This window comes from Sebastes fasciatus, chromosome 7 (assembly GCF_043250625.1).
Source record: "Sebastes fasciatus isolate fSebFas1 chromosome 7, fSebFas1.pri, whole genome shotgun sequence".
Lineage (NCBI taxonomy): Eukaryota > Metazoa > Chordata > Actinopteri > Perciformes > Sebastidae > Sebastes > Sebastes fasciatus.
In genome coordinates, this window is record NC_133801.1 from 32,618,684 (window position 1) to 32,637,037 (window position 18,354).

Sequence of the window (18,354 nt, forward strand, 5' to 3'; positions counted from 1 at the left end):
TTACACTAATATTCCTGTTGTGCATACTCCGATTAATGCAACTGGTGGCGGTCTTGTTCGACCGGGCGAACACAGCCTCCCTCCTTCATTGCTTCAACCACCTCCTTGAAAAGGTCGGCGTTGTGATATTTGCACATATCCAAAAACCTGTTGATATCCAAGTCTTTCATAATGTTTAACAGTAGGTGTGTTGCTCCTTCTTTTCTTTTTGGGCATGCATTTTTTTGCAAACTGTCTGCTAGTCGGTTTGTGTACAACGCACAGAGCTGATAATGTGTCGCAAACTGCCATTAAAAACCCCAAATGAGACGCATATTCCAAATGCGCTGAACACATGTCCAAAGACTGCTCATAAACCTGAATAATATCAGCATATCCCACATGTCTTAATGGAAAATGCTCCATTCAGAATAAGGCCTAATTCAGAATATCCAAATGGAATATGCTGTTTACATGACCAGTATTAAATTTGGAATATGGTCATAATCAGATTAATAGTGGAATATTTATTTTGCACGTAAACATAGTCAGTGTGGCAGCAAAAGGTGGGATAGAGGACTTGTTAATGTTTACACAGATGTAAACAATTTACTGTACATGTTCAGCATTGCAATTGTTTTATGCGCAAGGAAATGCACTCAACACATGTGTGTCAGGCCTTCTGGATGCACAAGATGCATTTGCTGCAATGGAGACTGAATGTCCACCTTAAAAAAAAACAACTTCAAATCTAATTACACAAACCAAAAAATAATATCTACATTGTGAATAATGTTTCGAGGGAAACATATTTTGTCAAGGATTAGGTTTGTTTTTGACTTATGGCAAATACGTTTGATAGTAATGATAGTCCGCGTAGGGAGGTGGTCGGGGTGGCAGATGGGTCAAACAAACACAGGACTTTCATCCAGCAGACCCGAATGAAACTAAAAGTCAACATTCACTTTTTGAAATTTACGTCTGTAGCTTAAAGGGATGGTTCGGGTGTTTTGAAGTGGGGTTGTATGAGGTACTTATCCATGGTAGGTACATTACTTGCAGTAGATGACGGTCTAGAAACAGACCGCTATACAGTGCTGTGGACGGGGATGGCAGTAAAACATATTTTAGCCACCTTAAAGAAAGGCTCACCTAAAAACAAAATAATAATATTCGTTGAAGTTTACGCTATATTTAGAATATTTCCGACAGCGAACTGAACTGAAAGTGAAAAGTATCTATGTTGTTTTTGTCATCTGAGCCTGTTGTCTTTGGAGAGAGCATACTGTAGATAAGTTTCACTTTCAGTTCAGTTCCTAAAATCAATACCCGGGCTAGATAAGTCCTGGGACCCTGAAAGTAACCGTGTTTATTTCCATTGAATAAGAGTGCATTTATATATTAACCATCATTGTGGCATCTCTTCATAAACCACAGTGAAGGTGTCAATAAATAAATAATAAATAAGTTCTATGATTCTTAATTACAAAAGTTCTGATCAGTCAAGAATAGACATGGTTTTATATATTAATAACTATTACAGACTGTGGGCTAAAACACACTAATTCTCCTATACAATAATTCACTACATGTTTACAATCAGGCAGGCAAACTCATTATAATACGCAATAATTAAGATCAGTGTATATGATGGAATAGTAGCATTAGAATGTGCTAGAGGTCATTAAATTTGGGCTTTTATAAAAAAAAAAGATTCTCCGGGGGGGCATGCCCCAGGACCCCCCCTAGCTGGCCACTGTTTCACACTAGCTGGCTACTCCATATCCTTGTGGAAAGCCCTGATCGGGGGCTCAAAAAATTAAAAGCCAGGGTACAGAGAGATCAAGAAAATGAAAGGATCAGAGAGGCAATGACCAAATTTCGGGAGAAGCAGCAGGTATGACAGGCGAAGCTGAACGTAAAAAGATGAGGAGCTAAGCAGACTATAAAACCATTCTTAAAGCTAGAGTGAAGATACTGGTATCATATGAAACTGGGTGACCTGGAGTCGGGGTGGATGAGGGGCCCAATTTGGAAAGTCTGTCCCCCTGCTCATAATTCCTAATGGCTGGCCTGGCTATCACACAGCTTGCTATATTAATAATATGTTATTATGAATCTCTTTGAATATCCTACAAGTAGTTGTAGGGGCTACTTTACGTTCTCTAAAGTGGCATCTTACTGTGTGGCTCATATACTTGTGAGCAGATAATGAGTCAATGACAGAGGTCCCTGTACTAAACTGAATGAGTATTATATTACATTACATATATGTCTTAACGTTACGGACCGTTCAGAGAGAAAGTTCTGAAGTAAAACAGTAGCAGCAGCACTTAAAAACCAACCTGAGGAATGATCTGAGTCTGAGTGGAAAACATGATGAGTGTTGACTGTGTGGGTGTTGACTCCTCAGGCGCGGGCTTCTCAGGGGACTACAGTGAGTACTTTGGCCTACAGGTGGACGAAGACTCTTTGGTCTACCTAATGCTCGCCAATCACATCCTTCATACCCTTTATCCCGACTGCATCACTGTTGCCGAGGTAAAAACACACTCTACAACACACCTTACTTTGTAGTGACACTGCCCACAGCTATTTTTAATTAAAAGCACTTATTAGTCAGGCAGAGCTTACTTACATATTCATTGATGTAATTAAGAAGTAATGCAAAAGGAAGCGGGATGTCACTCTTTCCTGGCCTGTGGTGGAGGATTTTCAGTCCTTAATAAATGTGAGTTGTGGAGTGGTATTGATGTGATCTACTGGGAAAGAAACCTGTGCACACACACACACAAAGGGAAAATGTGATATGAAATAGTGCGACTTCTCTGCAGGATGTGTCGGGGATGCCTGCTCTCTGCAGAGGAGTGGAGGAGGGAGGACTCGGTTTTGATTACCGACTGGCTATGGCCATTCCTGACAAGTGGATTCAGGTAGGATGATTTACTTTTCTTTAATCTACTGCTTTTTTGTGCCCTCGGTCTGTTTTTGTTTTTTTACAGACTCTGTAGGCCTCTGCTCACACACAAACTTCTGTAGGAGCCGCAAATAAATACAGCAGAGAGGAAAGTGAAAGCAGCTCCAAACAGGGATGAAAGACAAAGGGAGTGACAGGGCATGTTAGGAGCCATTAAATACAGTTGTGCTGTATTACAGCTGAGCCAAGCTTTTGAGTCTTTTAAGAAGCTTTCAAGTGTAAAACTAGTCTAGCAGTATAGTGACACAAGGATCATGCCCCGTATTCTCCTGGAGGAACCTGCACACTGTTGTACTTAAATGGACAAGGAGGCTTAATACACCTGGAAACTAGTAACCATCAACATTATCAACTGACTTGTGAAAGTTAGGAGTGCACTAGACATGCTTATATACTTAGAATATAAGAACTTTTTTTTCACATATGCTTGTACAATGCACTCAGTGACAATGCACATAATTATAATCAGAACAGAATATTCCTTTTTGTGATGCTTATAATGTTCAATATATTGTTGACTGTGTCAGAGAGGTATATATTTACTGTAGCCCCTATATTTTCTGACATCATCACCCCCAAAAAAATCCAAATCCTCAAATAAAATCCTTAATTTTAATAAAGTGATTCAGCGACTCAGAAATGAGTTGGTCTTTTTTTTTTTTTTTTTTTTACTAAATCAACTTTCTTTAATGAATATAACAGTTTTGTCAACATAAAAAAGGACAACCCACTCAACCCACTGAGCTGCAGCCAAATCCCCCCGTAAATAACACAATGACGACTTGTGATCTTTTTTTTAAATGACTTTCAGATTCAAGATACTTTATTGTTATTGTAGGCATACAACGTAATTACGCTTCGTAACTTCAGTGAGCAGCAGCAGCATAAAAACAAGACAATAAGAACAAGAAGGATAAAAACCCCATAATAAAAGATGAGTTGCAGTCCTCTGTATCGAACCCCCCCCTGAGTGACAGGGGACAAGCAGACTGTGATCTGGATGGGTTGGGTCATGACTGATGTTGACTTCATTCATTTACTATAATAGTGTTACAGCCAAAATAACTGAATGTGGTCCTCAACATTTTTTTAAATAATTCTATATTCAAACTTCCGTATGAATTGTCCAGTAAGTGTGTTATTATGATGTTAATTATACATGTGCATATCTAATTTTGACAACATCAGAGGAGACAAATCCTGGCGCAACCCCTGTGATCTTTGGCGCCCCCCTGAGGGGGGGGGGCCTGGACCCCAGGTTGGAAACCACTGATACTGTATAATGTATAGACAACAAACTGAACCAAGTTATGAATTAATTTACACATTGATAATATTCCATATTGATTGCTTGCTGTTCTATTGTAGGAAATTTAAATGTTCTTGCACCTCCCAGAGTTGAAACAGCTCAAAGTGCTTTGCATACAATTATATTAAAAGACTATTAAAATACAACAAAACTGTGTAGAATAATTACATAAAAACATTTTTAATTAAGCCCCAAACAGAGCACTGACTGTGAGGACTTAGAAGGATTACAGTGATGATAAAATGTTATTTGAAATATTCTATATCCATGAAACAATAAATATGCTTCTAATCATAATGTCACATTTACAAATGTAAACAGGTCACATGGACTTTCTGTGGTTTATAGTCTGCTCCTGTGTTTTGTTTTTTTTCCACCCAGAGCAGCAAGTTTTTCTTTTATCAAATTGAGGAAGGTCTTTCTAAAGCACTGCTAATTTATTTTTCTTTTTTTCTCCCCCTCCTTAATCCTACCTGCTGTGTGAATAGGAAGGTCATTATTTATCCCTTCAAACACAGTGTTATGAATAAATGATGGAAGCGACATAATTGTTATTGAAAATAAAAGCAATAAAAGCGAAAGGAGGACAAGCTTTCATAATGTTAACTTAAAGGTCATCTAGTCACCGATCCAAGCTGAAATTTCTTTTGTGCCGATTTTTTTTTTCTCAAGTGGAGCATCTGAATAGGCTGGCAGTCACCTTTACATTTCACTGTGATTCATTATTCAGTCTGAAACGTCTGTCCTTGGGGTAGCTTTACATGGTGTCAAAGCAAAGGTTATTTTTCTGTTTGAATTCAATGCTCTGTTAATTTCTCCCAACCGCTTAGACAATCTGAATAGTTGAAGATCAGAGACACTGCTCTCCTAACAACAAACCCTCGTCCCAGCAGGTTTATCGCCCTCCACTCATTTCAGCCATAATGAATTCAAGAAGAAAAGGGTCAATTATTTCCACTTTAACAGTAAGCTGTGAAGAAATATAGAAAATGTAATTTTAAATTGAAATGATTGGAATTTCCATGAATAAATTTCATGAAATGGCAACAGAGCATGACCGTTTATACCTAGTCCTAAAATCCAGACGTTCATTGAGTTCCCTCGCCAGATCTCTGATGCTTTTTCCATGCATTTTCAAATCTATATATAAATATACGCATTCATTTGTGGGGATGATTAACAAATTGAAAAATGATTTTGTGTGTGTGTGTGTGTGTGTGTGTGTGTGTGTGTGTGTGTGTGTGTGTGTGTGTGTGTGTGTGTGTGTGTGTGTGTGTGTGTGTGTGTGTGTGTGTGTGTGTGTGTGTGTGTGTGTGTGTGTGTGTGTGTGTGTGTGTGTGTGTGTGTGTGTGTGTGTGTGTGTGTGTGTGTGTGTGTGTGTGTGTGTATCATCAGTCTTTATTTATCTCAGTGCTTGTTGTCTTCAAGGCAGAAATTCCATTGAAATCATAAAAACGCTGAATGGAGATTTGTCATGTTGCTCTACAAAGAGACATCCTTGCTCTACTTTAAGGTTTAATATGACTTTGGAAACTTTGAGTCAAAATGGACAAGCTTCAACTAGAAATAGGAGATGAGGGTGACAAAGAAAAAAGAAGGTTTAAAATGGCGTAGAGATGGTGTGAGATGTTTTTGCTCTTTCAAACGACCTTACCATCGTGTCTGTTTTTTTTTTTTTTATTTCAATTCTACTTCCATTAGTCCTGCTGTAGTAGTAGTAGAGTAAAAATTATTCGACATATTAACCACATTGTCTTTTAATTTTAGGTTTGGTTGTACACTACTGAGGAAAAGCTTGTTTGGAAGAGTGAAGCCTTGTGGGTAAATGCCCTTTTGGGAAGACCAGTTTTCTTGCCTACTGTCAGAGTTTAACAGTTTATCCATGTTTCCTCAACGTTACCATCAGTCATGCTGTACAGCGTAAGGTGCAGCTCTTTGCTCTGCTCTCTTCCAGACAAAATGTAGCTAATGTGTACTCAAACAGTAGAACGTACAGACAAATACCCACTGAAGTACAAGACATTGAACAGCGTCCACTCTGGCAGGAAGAACACATACAGACAGAATGGTTTATTTATGGATGTTAATCCTCTGAGACCCACAATAGACCCATTTGTGTGTCTTTTAGGGGGGGGTGTGGGGGTGGGGAGGGGGTCTTCAGCGGGAGATAGCGGGTCAACAGCAGATGTCACATAGAAGTGGTGTACGTCATCTGAAAGCTGGGAGCCTGAGAGTAATTGAGGTGCAGCTCAGCACTGTGTGTCAAGTTGTTCTAGTCATAAAACAGAAATAAACATGCATGAATTAATTAATTAATGAATTAAAATAAATTGTAAAAATGTATAAGGGCTTTTCACTATGTCAAATGGCTACTATGGGGATTAATATCATCACAGATGATGAATCTAATTGAGCTCATCTTTACAGTAATACCCAATTTATGCAATTCCAAGACTGTTTAGGGACCCCAGTATGCAAAAATATTCAAACACGTCATTTTCAGAATAGGCGAAAATAACACGTTCACACTGCATTCAAACAACTGCATGGTTTTTGCCCCAAACTGCATGTGATTATCATAAAGTGGGCATGTCTGTAAAGTGGAGACTCGTGGGTACCCATAGAACCCATTTTCATTCACATATCTGGAGGTCAGAGGTCAAGGAACCCCTTTGAAAATGGCCATGCCAGTTTTTCCTCACCAAAATGTATCCTAACTTTGGAGCGTTATTTGGCCTCCTTCGCAACAAGCTAGCATGACATAGTTGGTACCGATGGATTTTCTAGTTTTATATGATATCATATGATATCTGTACCTTCACTCAACTGAACCTGCTACAGCCTCTGAAAGACAGTAAAGTCAGGCGATCCCGTGGGTCTGAAGGGGTTAAGTGTTCAGGACTTATATACTGTATATTCATAATATGCTGATAACATTATGTGAAATGAAAACATTGCTTCACAAATATCCTATGTATTGCAGCAATGATTGTTAAAGTTAGAAAACTCGCTTATAAGGATTGCCAGTCTTATTTACTCTCAAAGATATTGTTTCATTAAATACCTTTTACCATATTATCATTTTATGGTAGCTCAAAATAGCAGCGTTGATAACCTTTAATACTGTAAATATTAGTTAAAAGCACATACAACATTTTACGGAAAACCTTCTCCCTGCTCTTCGTATTTAATTCTTAAAATGAATACATAATTGACACTTAACATTTTTGTGGGGAAAACGTGGCGGACTTAAAGGTCTTAATTATTGAAGAAGTCATTTTTTTTTCTCCTATAAACCTCACATTATGATTTAAACTGATAGACATGTATGACATAAAAATCTATATGAATTAGAGTTTTAACACCATATTCAGCTTTTAAAATATGTCATTACTTGGGTCAACAAATAATAAGAAAATTAACATGGCGTCAGTGATGTCATTTTAAGATAATTCATCCTCACAGTATTTAGGTAAGATGATAACAAAAAACAGTAACTTGAATAGCAGAGAGACTTAACTTTTATATTTAATATCACTGCTAAAATTGAAGGAGGACTAATCATTACCAGCGCACGTAATAACACCACGGAATGATGTGTGACCACCCGGCGCTGCTTCAGACTGGATGGGAAACTCTGGGCCGCCAAATATTCTCCGCCCTTCCACAACAAGTGTTGAAGCACCCTTTAGCTCGCCACTTCAGCCCAAACTGCCACTGTGAAAGTACTTAATGGCCCACAATGGGAAAACATTGTTTATAACTGTGCAGCCATCAGGTAGGAAAGTCCATAACTGTGTGGTGTTGAAGCCGAGTAGCACAGGCAGAGTGCATGCATACTCAGAGATACCCATCCAGAGATACATAAATGTATTTCCTTATATCGGAACATTGCTGTCTGCTGTCTGCAAGTCTGCACATGTACGTACATGTGCAGACTTGCTCTCAGAAAGCTTCCTGTTTTTTGGAGCAATGTTTGTCTCTTCTGGAGAACGCGGATAGATTTGCTGTACTTGGGATGAGTACATAACTCATCATTTATTTTCCTGATCCCCCTTGGTGTTTCCTCAAAGCCTGTATTAGTCAAAAATGCCACAATGTTTTATGAAATCAGCAAGTATTACATTTGTAGGAAAGCAGACGAGCAGCAGGTTATCTCTGGGGATGTGTCTGTCTGTTTGGGTTGGCTGGAATGTGGATGGTTTGGTGTGTTTGCGTGTGTGCCCGGAGCAACTAGAGGACTTTTCTTGTTTGATATTTGAGGGAAAACGCTGTTTGTGGAATGCCTTAAGAAGTTATCTTTTGTAAGATTCATGTAAAGCTGTGCCTTTTTATCCACTAGCCCACACTGAAAGTTATATTTACTCATATTTTGGTGATAAAGCGAAGCAGAGTGTGTGACCTCGGCGCCGCATGCATCCTCTCGCACTACAGTTTCTTGTGTTTCTCGATGGGGGAAGTCTATGCATCGTTAATCAAGTCTGTCTCTCACAGCGGTGGGTTTTACTCAGTGGCGAGGACGGAGGGAGGGTGGGGGAGAGAGAGAGAGAGATAGTCCCAGACTTGACCTTCCTCAGTGAGGCTTGCAATAGCTGTGCAGCAGTCAGCGCTGAAACGCAGCCCCCCCCCCCCCGGTAAGCAAAGGTTTTACCGGATTATCCTCAGGATGCCTCTGGAGTGGTTTGTTGCTGCTTTTACTTTTCAAACAATATTGCTTGCAATGCAATATTCGTTTAGATACTTCTTCTGGTCGCATTTTTTTCAATTACATTTGTTGCCTCCCCTGAGGAGACTTGACATCACATGAATCGCAAAGCTGGAGGAGAGCAAGCGAGCAGCGAAATTCATGTATTTCTGTGCAGGGAAGCATTCATATGAACATGCCTTGGTATAGTCAGTGAAGTGCACTCAGGGCTAGCCTTGCCTCTTCTCACAGAGTGTCAATTAGGGAGGGATTTGAATGGACTGAAGTGGAGCCTCCAGCGAGGGGTGTGTTGCAGAGAAGGAGACAGACAGACAGACAGACAGACAGACAGAGGGAGAAACAGAAGGAAAGAGAGACAAAGAGAGCAACATGGCTGTGAGCTTATTTATAGATTCACATGTGTGCACCAATGAATCCCGGTTCCTGGAGCGGGGCCTCACGCTGTGTTTCGTCCTCAGCATGACTGATTGATACGACTCATTTACTGGCTGCAGACGGCTGTTATAGGACCAACAGGCTGTGAAAAATTAAGATATCCTAATGAGGACCAGATAAGGCGCGCAGCACAAGTTTTGGATGATTCGATCTGATTATGACCATAAAATGCTGTCACTCCTAATGGATAATGTTACAAAAGCCCTCTAATTTAACAAGCACCCTTCCCTCCGGCTCCAATAGATTGAGATGTAATTGAAACAATTAGAGGCGGAGGAGGTAGAGGGCTCGCCGGTCGCGCCTAGGAAAAGAGAAGGCGATGCGGAGAATTCTCCGGCATCCCTCTGCTTCTCTCAGCTCCTCAACTTGAATGACCTCCGAGTCAATTGTCCCCGATTCTGTTTCTGTTCCTCCATTTATTTTAATTGAATGAAAATATCAGTCTGCACAGCTCTCTCCTTATTAGTTCAGGGGGAAAATCCATTTCTGGTCCACATACTTTGCTCTGTCCATCATACTGGAAACACTTTTAATTAACGTGACTTAATAAAATTCAGGCTGCCAGGCAGCAATGATGGACTCCAGCTTGTTTGTGTAAACATGTCAGCCTTAAAGGGAGCGCCCACTCTGTTCGACCGACCGACCCGTCTCGGCCCGGCATCGCCCTCCTCTCGCCCCCTTTAACGGCGGCATTTCAGCTTTGTCCTGCTTTATTTTATTAGCTAATTGCACTCTGAGGCCTCCCTTGTATGGAGTTAACTGGCGGCTCTTTCTTCAGCACGCTGTGAGGTGAGCCAAGGAGTGCCTTTCAGCTGAGTCAATTCTCCGGCGGAGACATTTGCGTGGGCGGAATGTTCATTAAGTTTCCCCCAAAAACTGTGAAAATATAAAGATAGGGAGGCATTATCTTGATCCATGGGATTGAGTGTTGCACACCTTCGTTCCCCGCTCGTCTCTGGGGGCGGCGCTGTATGTGTGAAGAGAGGATGTCCCCATAGCAACACAGTACCAGTAGTTGTGTTCGCAAAGACAGGAGAGGCAGGATGCTCGGGCCAGACACCAAATGTAAAACAAGAGCTTTACGCTAAAACACATCTCTGCCTCCGAGTCCTTCCCGGCACCATGTGATGGTAGCAGAGAGGCTCTTGACTCAGTCACAGCGTGTCAGTGGCAGTGAGATGACCTCATCCTGCACCGCTAGATATTTTTTTTTCTTATTTTATTTCTGGCTCTGCCTAATTAATCTGGGCACTCTGGTTGGCTCCTGACAGCAGGCTTGTAAAGTAAGATTTGTGCACTGCTCATTATCATTGATGAAGTGGAGTGTCAGCGGTGCCAGGGAGCTCGGCTGGCCGGGGCTGATGTGGGTGAGCTGGTGGTAGAGAAGTCGTCAACCCAGTCACTCTCGTCTCCGCTCCGACAGTCCCACTCCCGGATTAATTGCTCCCAGACCACTTTTGCGGTTGAATTGAATTGTAATGATTCATAAGGAAGTGTAAAGTGTCTGATTGTACGTGGATGTGGAGGCGGCCGGGATGATCTCCGGGGTATATCCTGCAGATTCACTTGTTTAGCTTTTATATTGGAGCCGGTGGAAATGGAGAAGGCAGCATTTAGAGGATTTATTTATTTCCAGCTGGTGATGCATTCTTATTTTAGCTGCAGGAGTGGAATTTATTTTCAAACTTCCTATTCCTATTCAATTTACCCATATATTAACTATTGTATTGTAATACTGTCCAGGATGCTGCTAACCCATTCTACCTTAACAAGACACTTTTCATTTAGAAGTGTCTTGAGAATATAAACCTGATAACTACGACCCATCTGCCTTGATTAGTAGGAAATGTAATTTATGAACTATTCATAGTGTCAATATTTTATGTGTATGTTTCAGTATGTACCTGATAACATCTCTGATGTTTTCTGTGGGTTTTTTTTCAAGCAATTTTCCAACCTTCTCTCATATTCCACTATGCCTAGACTTTCATTGACCCTTCTATCATATTGCTCATTACCAGTAGACAGTACCGATGAATATAGAGCTTGATCTGTAAAAGTATCTGTTTTGATCCACGTCTTCAAGATTAATTTAAAAAAAACCTCGCTCCAGTCTTTGATTGTATGTACATATTTAACTTTAAGACTTTGAATAAGCCCCCTTTGCTCCTGTCATTCAATATCCATTTAGTGTATTGATGTCTTTTAGCAAAATATGATGTACCGTTTATCTGTAACATTAAATGTTCATGACTAAATACGGTAAGACAAGTCAAAGTCAATAAAAAAGAGTTAAACACCGAAAAACAGAAGCAAATAAACGAGGGCTGTCAAAGATAATAACACGTTAACGCAAATTTGTTTTAACGCCACTGATTCTTTTAACGCATTAATGCAAATTATGATTTATAGGTTGTAGCGTGCTCAATTTTAAAGCTAGAGTAAAGATACTGGTATCATATGAAAAACTAAGGAATCCATTGGTATCAACCATGTCATACTAGCTTGTTGAGAAGGAGCCTAAATAACGCTCCAAACTTTTGCTAAATTTTGGAGAGGAAAAACTGGCATGGCCATATTCAAAGTGGTCCCTTGACCTCTGACCTCCAGATATGTGAATGTAAATGGGTTCTATGGGTACCCACGAGTCTCCCCTTTACAGACATGCCCACTTTATGATAATCACATGCAGTTTGGGACATAGTCATAGTCAAGTCAGCACACTGACACACTGACAGCTGTTGTTGCCTGTTGGGCTGCAGTTTGCCATGTTATGATTTGAGCATATTTTTTATACTAAATGCAGTACCTGTGAGGGTTTCTGGACAATATTTATCATTGTTTTGTGTTGTTAATTGATTTGCATTAATAAATATATACATACATTTGCATAAAGCAACATATTTGCCCACTCCCATGTTGATAAGAGTATTAAATACTTGTGTGAAAAAAATTTGTGATTAATTGCGATTAAATATTTTAATCGATTGACAGCCCTATAAATAAACTATCTTTTTTTCAAAGCAATGCTACATGGTACAATCAAAATAATTTGAATACTATTAAATTCCAGCTACACGGAACAAAATCAGGTGAACATTAGATTAAACCTGGCAGCTCAGATGGGTAGAGACTATGTCAAAGCCTGCTTGTTAACTTGTGATTCAAAATGTAATCGCAAGAAATGATATTGATGTTTGTTCCGAGGTATAAGGTCCTTGGCACCAGGGTCATCAGTTTTGATGTTGAGCTAAAACCAAAGAATAGCCAGCCCGGCTCGGCTCGGGGATCTGAGCTCAGAGGGAGTTGAAAGGTCTGAGAATTTGCAGCTACATGTAGATGAGAAGAGCCTCAGCGAGGTTTTCTGGTGGCGTTGGCAATGACTAATATGGCCACACAAGGCTAAGGTTAGGAAGAGTGAATGTGAACAGATGGTGATATATAGAGCGGGGAGAGCCTCCATTTAGGTGGACCAGCCAGTTCATCTCAGACATATTGATCGACACAATTACCTTCTTTACTCTGAGGATTATGGCTCTGTAGAGTAATATAAAGGTTTCCTGACATGTCAATCAGCTGTCACAGCAAATTCCACCGAGCCGACTTCAGCCTGTCACTGAGACGGGCTCTCCAACTCCCCCACCAATCACACAGGCTGCATGTCTATCACCAAGGGTTCTCGGAGGGCATAAACTCTCTCTTTTTTTTCCCATTCCGGAGTGATATTGATACTGTGGCTTTCTAACATCTCTCCTGGTTATTAAATCATCTCTGTGCCCACTATGTGATTATCTTTACTCTGCCCTGTGCTCTTGTTGGCTTGTGTAACTCTGAGTGATTAGGACGGTATAAAGCAGCACTGTGTGGGCACATGTGTGCATGTTTTGGTGGCCCCCCAATGCTTCCCTCTGACCTCCTGAAAATGACTCCTTTGGCAGGAAGTGTGCATGTAGGCAGGCCAGTGGCAGGGCATTGATTCCATGGTTGGATTTATTGTTGAGTCCCTCCGTTTGGATGAGAGGCTCTGACCTTGCCCATCTCAGGTGGGGAGAGCTGATGCCTTACTACCCATGGGCTGTAGTGAAGTTATTAAAAACTCCATTACCGCCATTCAAAGGTAGACATAACTCACAGTGCGGATATAGAGATGTCAAAGCAGAGATTGATCTGAGAGAGAAGAAGTGTAACCCAGAGAAAACTTCAGAAAGGTAGAAAGAGTGCCAGAACTGAAATACTGAGCTTTAGACATCAGTCCGAGCCTGAATGGATCTCTCAGCTACACATCTATCATGCCCTTTTTCAATAACCCCTCTCTGTCACTGTGTAGATCCTGAAGGAGTTAAAGGATGAGGACTGGGACATGGGCAATATCGTCCACACGCTGACCAACAGGCGCTATGGAGAGAAATGCATTGCCTATGCAGAAAGTCATGATCAGGTAGGCTATCTTCTACCAGATCCCACTTCGTAGGGTCAATAGTGTGGATTATCTCGCTGTGGGTCATAAAACATAAGCCACCCTTTCTAGGCTCTGGTTGGGGATAAGACTCTGGCCTTCTGGTTGATGGACAAGGAGATGTACACCAACATGAGCTCCATGACTCCCATGACACACGTCATCGACCGCGGCATGCAGCTGCATAAAATGATTCGCCTCCTCACTCACGGTCTGGGTGGAGAAGGCTACCTCAACTTCATAGGTGAGTGATCACGGTAACACTCTGAGAAACCTAACCCTAGAGTTACAGAGAAATGATGCTGTATACTAGAATAAATATTATTTAGCAGAAATATTGTATTACCCTTGTTGTGTGCATGTCAAAAAGGATCCGTAGTTTTTTTGATGGCGTTCTGTGGAATATTTTAGTGTTGAAACAATTAATCCGTTGGCAGAAAATTAATCGACAATAATTCTGATATTCCATTTCTAATTCAAATCACCTGGTGAACAAAAATGCCAAACAGTCCTTTGTTTCTCTCTAGTGTGAGGGTCCAGTCCAGTGTTGTCAAACACTGACAGTCTGTCCCTTCAGGCCTCCCTCCAAAGACACTCCCCCAAAATGATCATTAGGAACATAAACATATCATAATGAAAGTGAACAGCGAACATGGCTATTGTTAGTACTCACAGCTGTCAATCTAGCAGCTTGTGGAAGATGCCCAATGAGGCTACATCCACACTAATACGTTTTTGTTTTAAAACACATAACTTTTGCTGAGTTTATGCCTAGCGTCCACACTACTTCGGCGTTTTTACACCGGCATGCACATGCCCAGTGTACATGAATGGTCATGTGATATGCGTTTCCAGACGGACGGACTGACAGAGATTAATTCTGAAACAGCCTTAAAATGCTCGTCTGTAAGGAGATATTACGAGTATTAGTGTGGATGTAGCCTGAGTGCACAGGCAGAGTACGTGCAGGTAGACAGGCGGGTAGGTAGACATTCTGGTTGGGCTTATTATAGTATATAGTCCTGCATTTTTTTCTTCTTCTTTTTTGTCAGAGGATTTAATTTATTGATTGCTGTCGGGATGTAATGAGAATTTCAACAAATATAAAACTTTTTTTTTTTTTTTCGAAGAACATTACCAACCCTAGCTTTAATTGAAAAGAATAATTGACAGAATAATCTGCAATAAAAATAATTGTATGTTACAGCCCTAACATACTGTATTTATATTGCTGCGTAGATGAAATTCATTTACACACATTCCAATTCAAAATTTAGGCTTAAAATAAAACAAATTTGCTCACAATGTACGTACTGTGTAATCATGTGGATTCATGTATCATATCACATATGACAACAACATATCAAATTGCATCCAATTGCATGTCATATAATCATACCATATATAATGAAATCATTAATACATCAGCGTACGTGGCATTGAACAGTCAAGAGGCAGTCAAGATGGTGATTGCGAGGCATCGTCCTTCTGTTTTTTGTGAAAAGAGTTCATTTCAGATCCCTGTCATGTAGCATATTCTTCCTGTATTTGAGCCTCTCCCCTCAGGCAGACACAACAATCCCTAAGTGTTCACCCAACAGATAGAAATGCACATTTATTTTCCTGTCCATCCAAGTCCACCACAGACATTAAGGCAGAAACAGGCTTCCGCTATACATTTTTTAATTGATGAGCTACCGTGTTCGTACTGTTCCGAATGTTATCTTTTGAGATATAGCGTCACTTATTTTTTGTACAAATCATGATGTCATGTTTAGCTTAAGACTCACAAACAGATTTTACCTCTGCAATAATAAAGCCAGCCTAATTCATAAAGGCTTGAATAGCTTGAAGTAGACCTTGTCACTTCTTTTCCATTGGGGGTAAAGTGCTCAGTTATTAGATTTGTTATATTTCTTTCATGGATATATCTCTGGAGTAGCTCACTACCAATGAGTCAAGGCTGATGATAAGCATCAAAGGAACCTTTTGAAGTGGGGTTGACATTAATACTCACTTTTCCAGAGCTGATGTTGAAATACAGGACAAAAGCTGTCTAAGATCAGATAGGTTCCCTTTTTTTTCACATTGATTCCAATTCTCAGTCGCTGTTGAGATGCTTCTCACATCATTTGAGCTGCGGTATGCTTTATCGAGGGGCCTGCTGCTAAAGATAATAAAGTGATAATTAATGATGTTAGAAGCTGACCTTGGTTGAGGGGAATGTATTTCCTGGGATGAGCCGCTCTCTGGCTTAATGTAAATACAGCTTGTGATCCACAGCATTTTAGCTCCACCTGGTGACCAGGTGATCCGGTCAAGCTCCAAAAACAGTCAAAGTATTTCTCCGCCTCTTTGGATTCATCATCACTCAGTATTCACTACGATGTCCGCTCTTACTCGATGAAAAAAGAGTGAAACACACTCAGTGGACTGATGTGAGGGGGGAAAAGAAGAAGCACAATCAAAGCAGCTGTTCTCGATGGACAGTCGTAACAGGGCAGCTCATAATGAACAGGATGTCAGAGAACAGACCCCATGTGGGCAGTTGAAGGACAGTTGATAGTAATTATATCTGATTCTCTGGCTAAAGTAGAGCTAAAAGGGGCACTCTGCTGTACTCTCGGTGCTTTGTCTCTCATGTACTGTTGGTGCCACATTTACTCTCAATCATTGCAGCATCACAATCATCAAGAGGTGATATAATGAGTGATAAAACAATACTTGAAATGCCAATTTGACAATTATTTCATTAAGTCACTCTAATCACTTATCTTTTGCAAGAAGGACTAAAGTTGCTCTCTCGCCATCCTAGCCTTAACCCATACATCTTTTTTAGGGCTGTCAATTGATGAAAACTTTTAATTGCAATTAATCGCATACTAATCACAATTTTTTTTAATCTGCTCAAAATCTTCCTTAAAGGGAGATTTGTCAAGTATTTAATACTCTTATCAACATGGGAGTGGACAAATATGCTGCTTTATGCAAATGCATGTATATATTTGTTATTTGAAATCAATTATCAACACAAAACAATGACAGATATTGTCCAGAAACCCTCACAGGTACTGCATTTAGTATAAAAAAATATGCTCAAATCATAACATGGCAAACTGCAGCCCAACAGGCAACAACAGCTGTCAGTGTGTCGTGGGTACCCATAGAACCCATTTTCATTCACATATCTTGAGGTCAGAGGTCAAGGGACCCCTTTGAAAAGGGCCATGCCAGTTTTTTCCTCGCCAAAATTTACGCTGCCAGTTTCTTCACTTTTGCTTTAAAACTGAGCCTGCTACAAACTGAAAATCATAAGTTGTGTTAAAACGAATTTAGGTTGGCGCGTTATCATCATTTGACAGCCCTAATTCTTTTGCATCTTTTGATCTCATATAATGTAATATTACACAGTCCATAAGCATATACAGTAATAGCAAAAGGGACAATCCTGTATGAGTCACCTGTTTCAGTTGTTGACTGATTTAGGCAGCAGCTCATTAAAAGGGACCTGAACTAGTCGATGCCTCGCAGATCAGAATGCTTCAATCTGGCTAAATAAAAGAGCATGAAAAGGGCATGCAACTCATTACAAGAACTCACTGCATTCATTAAGCCTAGCCCTGTTCAGTCACTTTATGTGGAGTAGTAGCATTTCTCTTCCAAAGCTAGAACACAATCAGAACCAGAAGGTTAGTATTCTTTACAGTTTCCATTGGTCATATGTACACAATAGGGCTGGACGATATGGTCAAAATCTTCTATCACGATATTGGTCATTTCATATCTTGATATATTACGATATACATATCATGATATAGCATGTTTTCTGGTTATCCAATAAATAAATAATCTATATGAAATAACCACATGGTAAAACCTATTTCTGTATACTCCTGTGTGAATTTAATTACTTGACGAATGAAAAGTATTTTCTCATTTTAAGAACTTGAGTGCAAAACTAACATAAAAGTTGAAATTATAGGGAAAAAACAAATAGATATAGGCCTAGCCTATATCGTGACAGAACCGATATAGTAAAATATATACAATAGATATTTTCATATCCTTTTCACGATATATTTATCATCATATTGCCCAGTCCTAGTACAAAATGTACGATATGTACATGTGCTCATGCTTCTCACCGGCCTCCACATTGTAAATCCTTGTGTTCTTCTGTATCAGTCTTTTCTGTGTTTTATAGAGTATATTTAAATTAGAGTTAAAATGATAGACACTGAGATTTGGGTGTCAATAATAAATACCGGTTGTCTGCATTTATATTCACTTTAAATTGAAACTAGAGAATGTGTCTCCATCCACACATGCGACTGTCCTCCACTCCCGCAGTTTTTCTAATTTATTCAAAGAGGTTATGTGAACAGTTATGTAATTCAATCATGCTCCTTATTCAAACAGACAGTTATGACATTTCCATTTTTACTTTTGTATAAACCTTTCATGTATCAGTTATTCTGTCAGTTTTTGTTTTA

General features: G+C 39.9%; 1 protein-coding gene across 1 annotated transcript in view; it reads left to right on the plus strand.

The window, feature by feature from the left end:
- Window positions 1–18,354, plus strand: part of gbe1b (glucan (1,4-alpha-), branching enzyme 1b) — a 99,344-nt gene that overhangs the window by 40,280 nt on the left and 40,710 nt on the right. Inside the window, exons 9-12 of the mRNA XM_074640381.1 lie at window positions 2,393–2,520; window positions 2,814–2,912; window positions 13,733–13,843; window positions 13,934–14,105. Coding sequence (XP_074496482.1) covers window positions 2,393–2,520; window positions 2,814–2,912; window positions 13,733–13,843; window positions 13,934–14,105 — 510 coding nt within the window. The remainder of the gene's footprint in view (window positions 1–2,392; window positions 2,521–2,813; window positions 2,913–13,732; window positions 13,844–13,933; window positions 14,106–18,354) is intronic.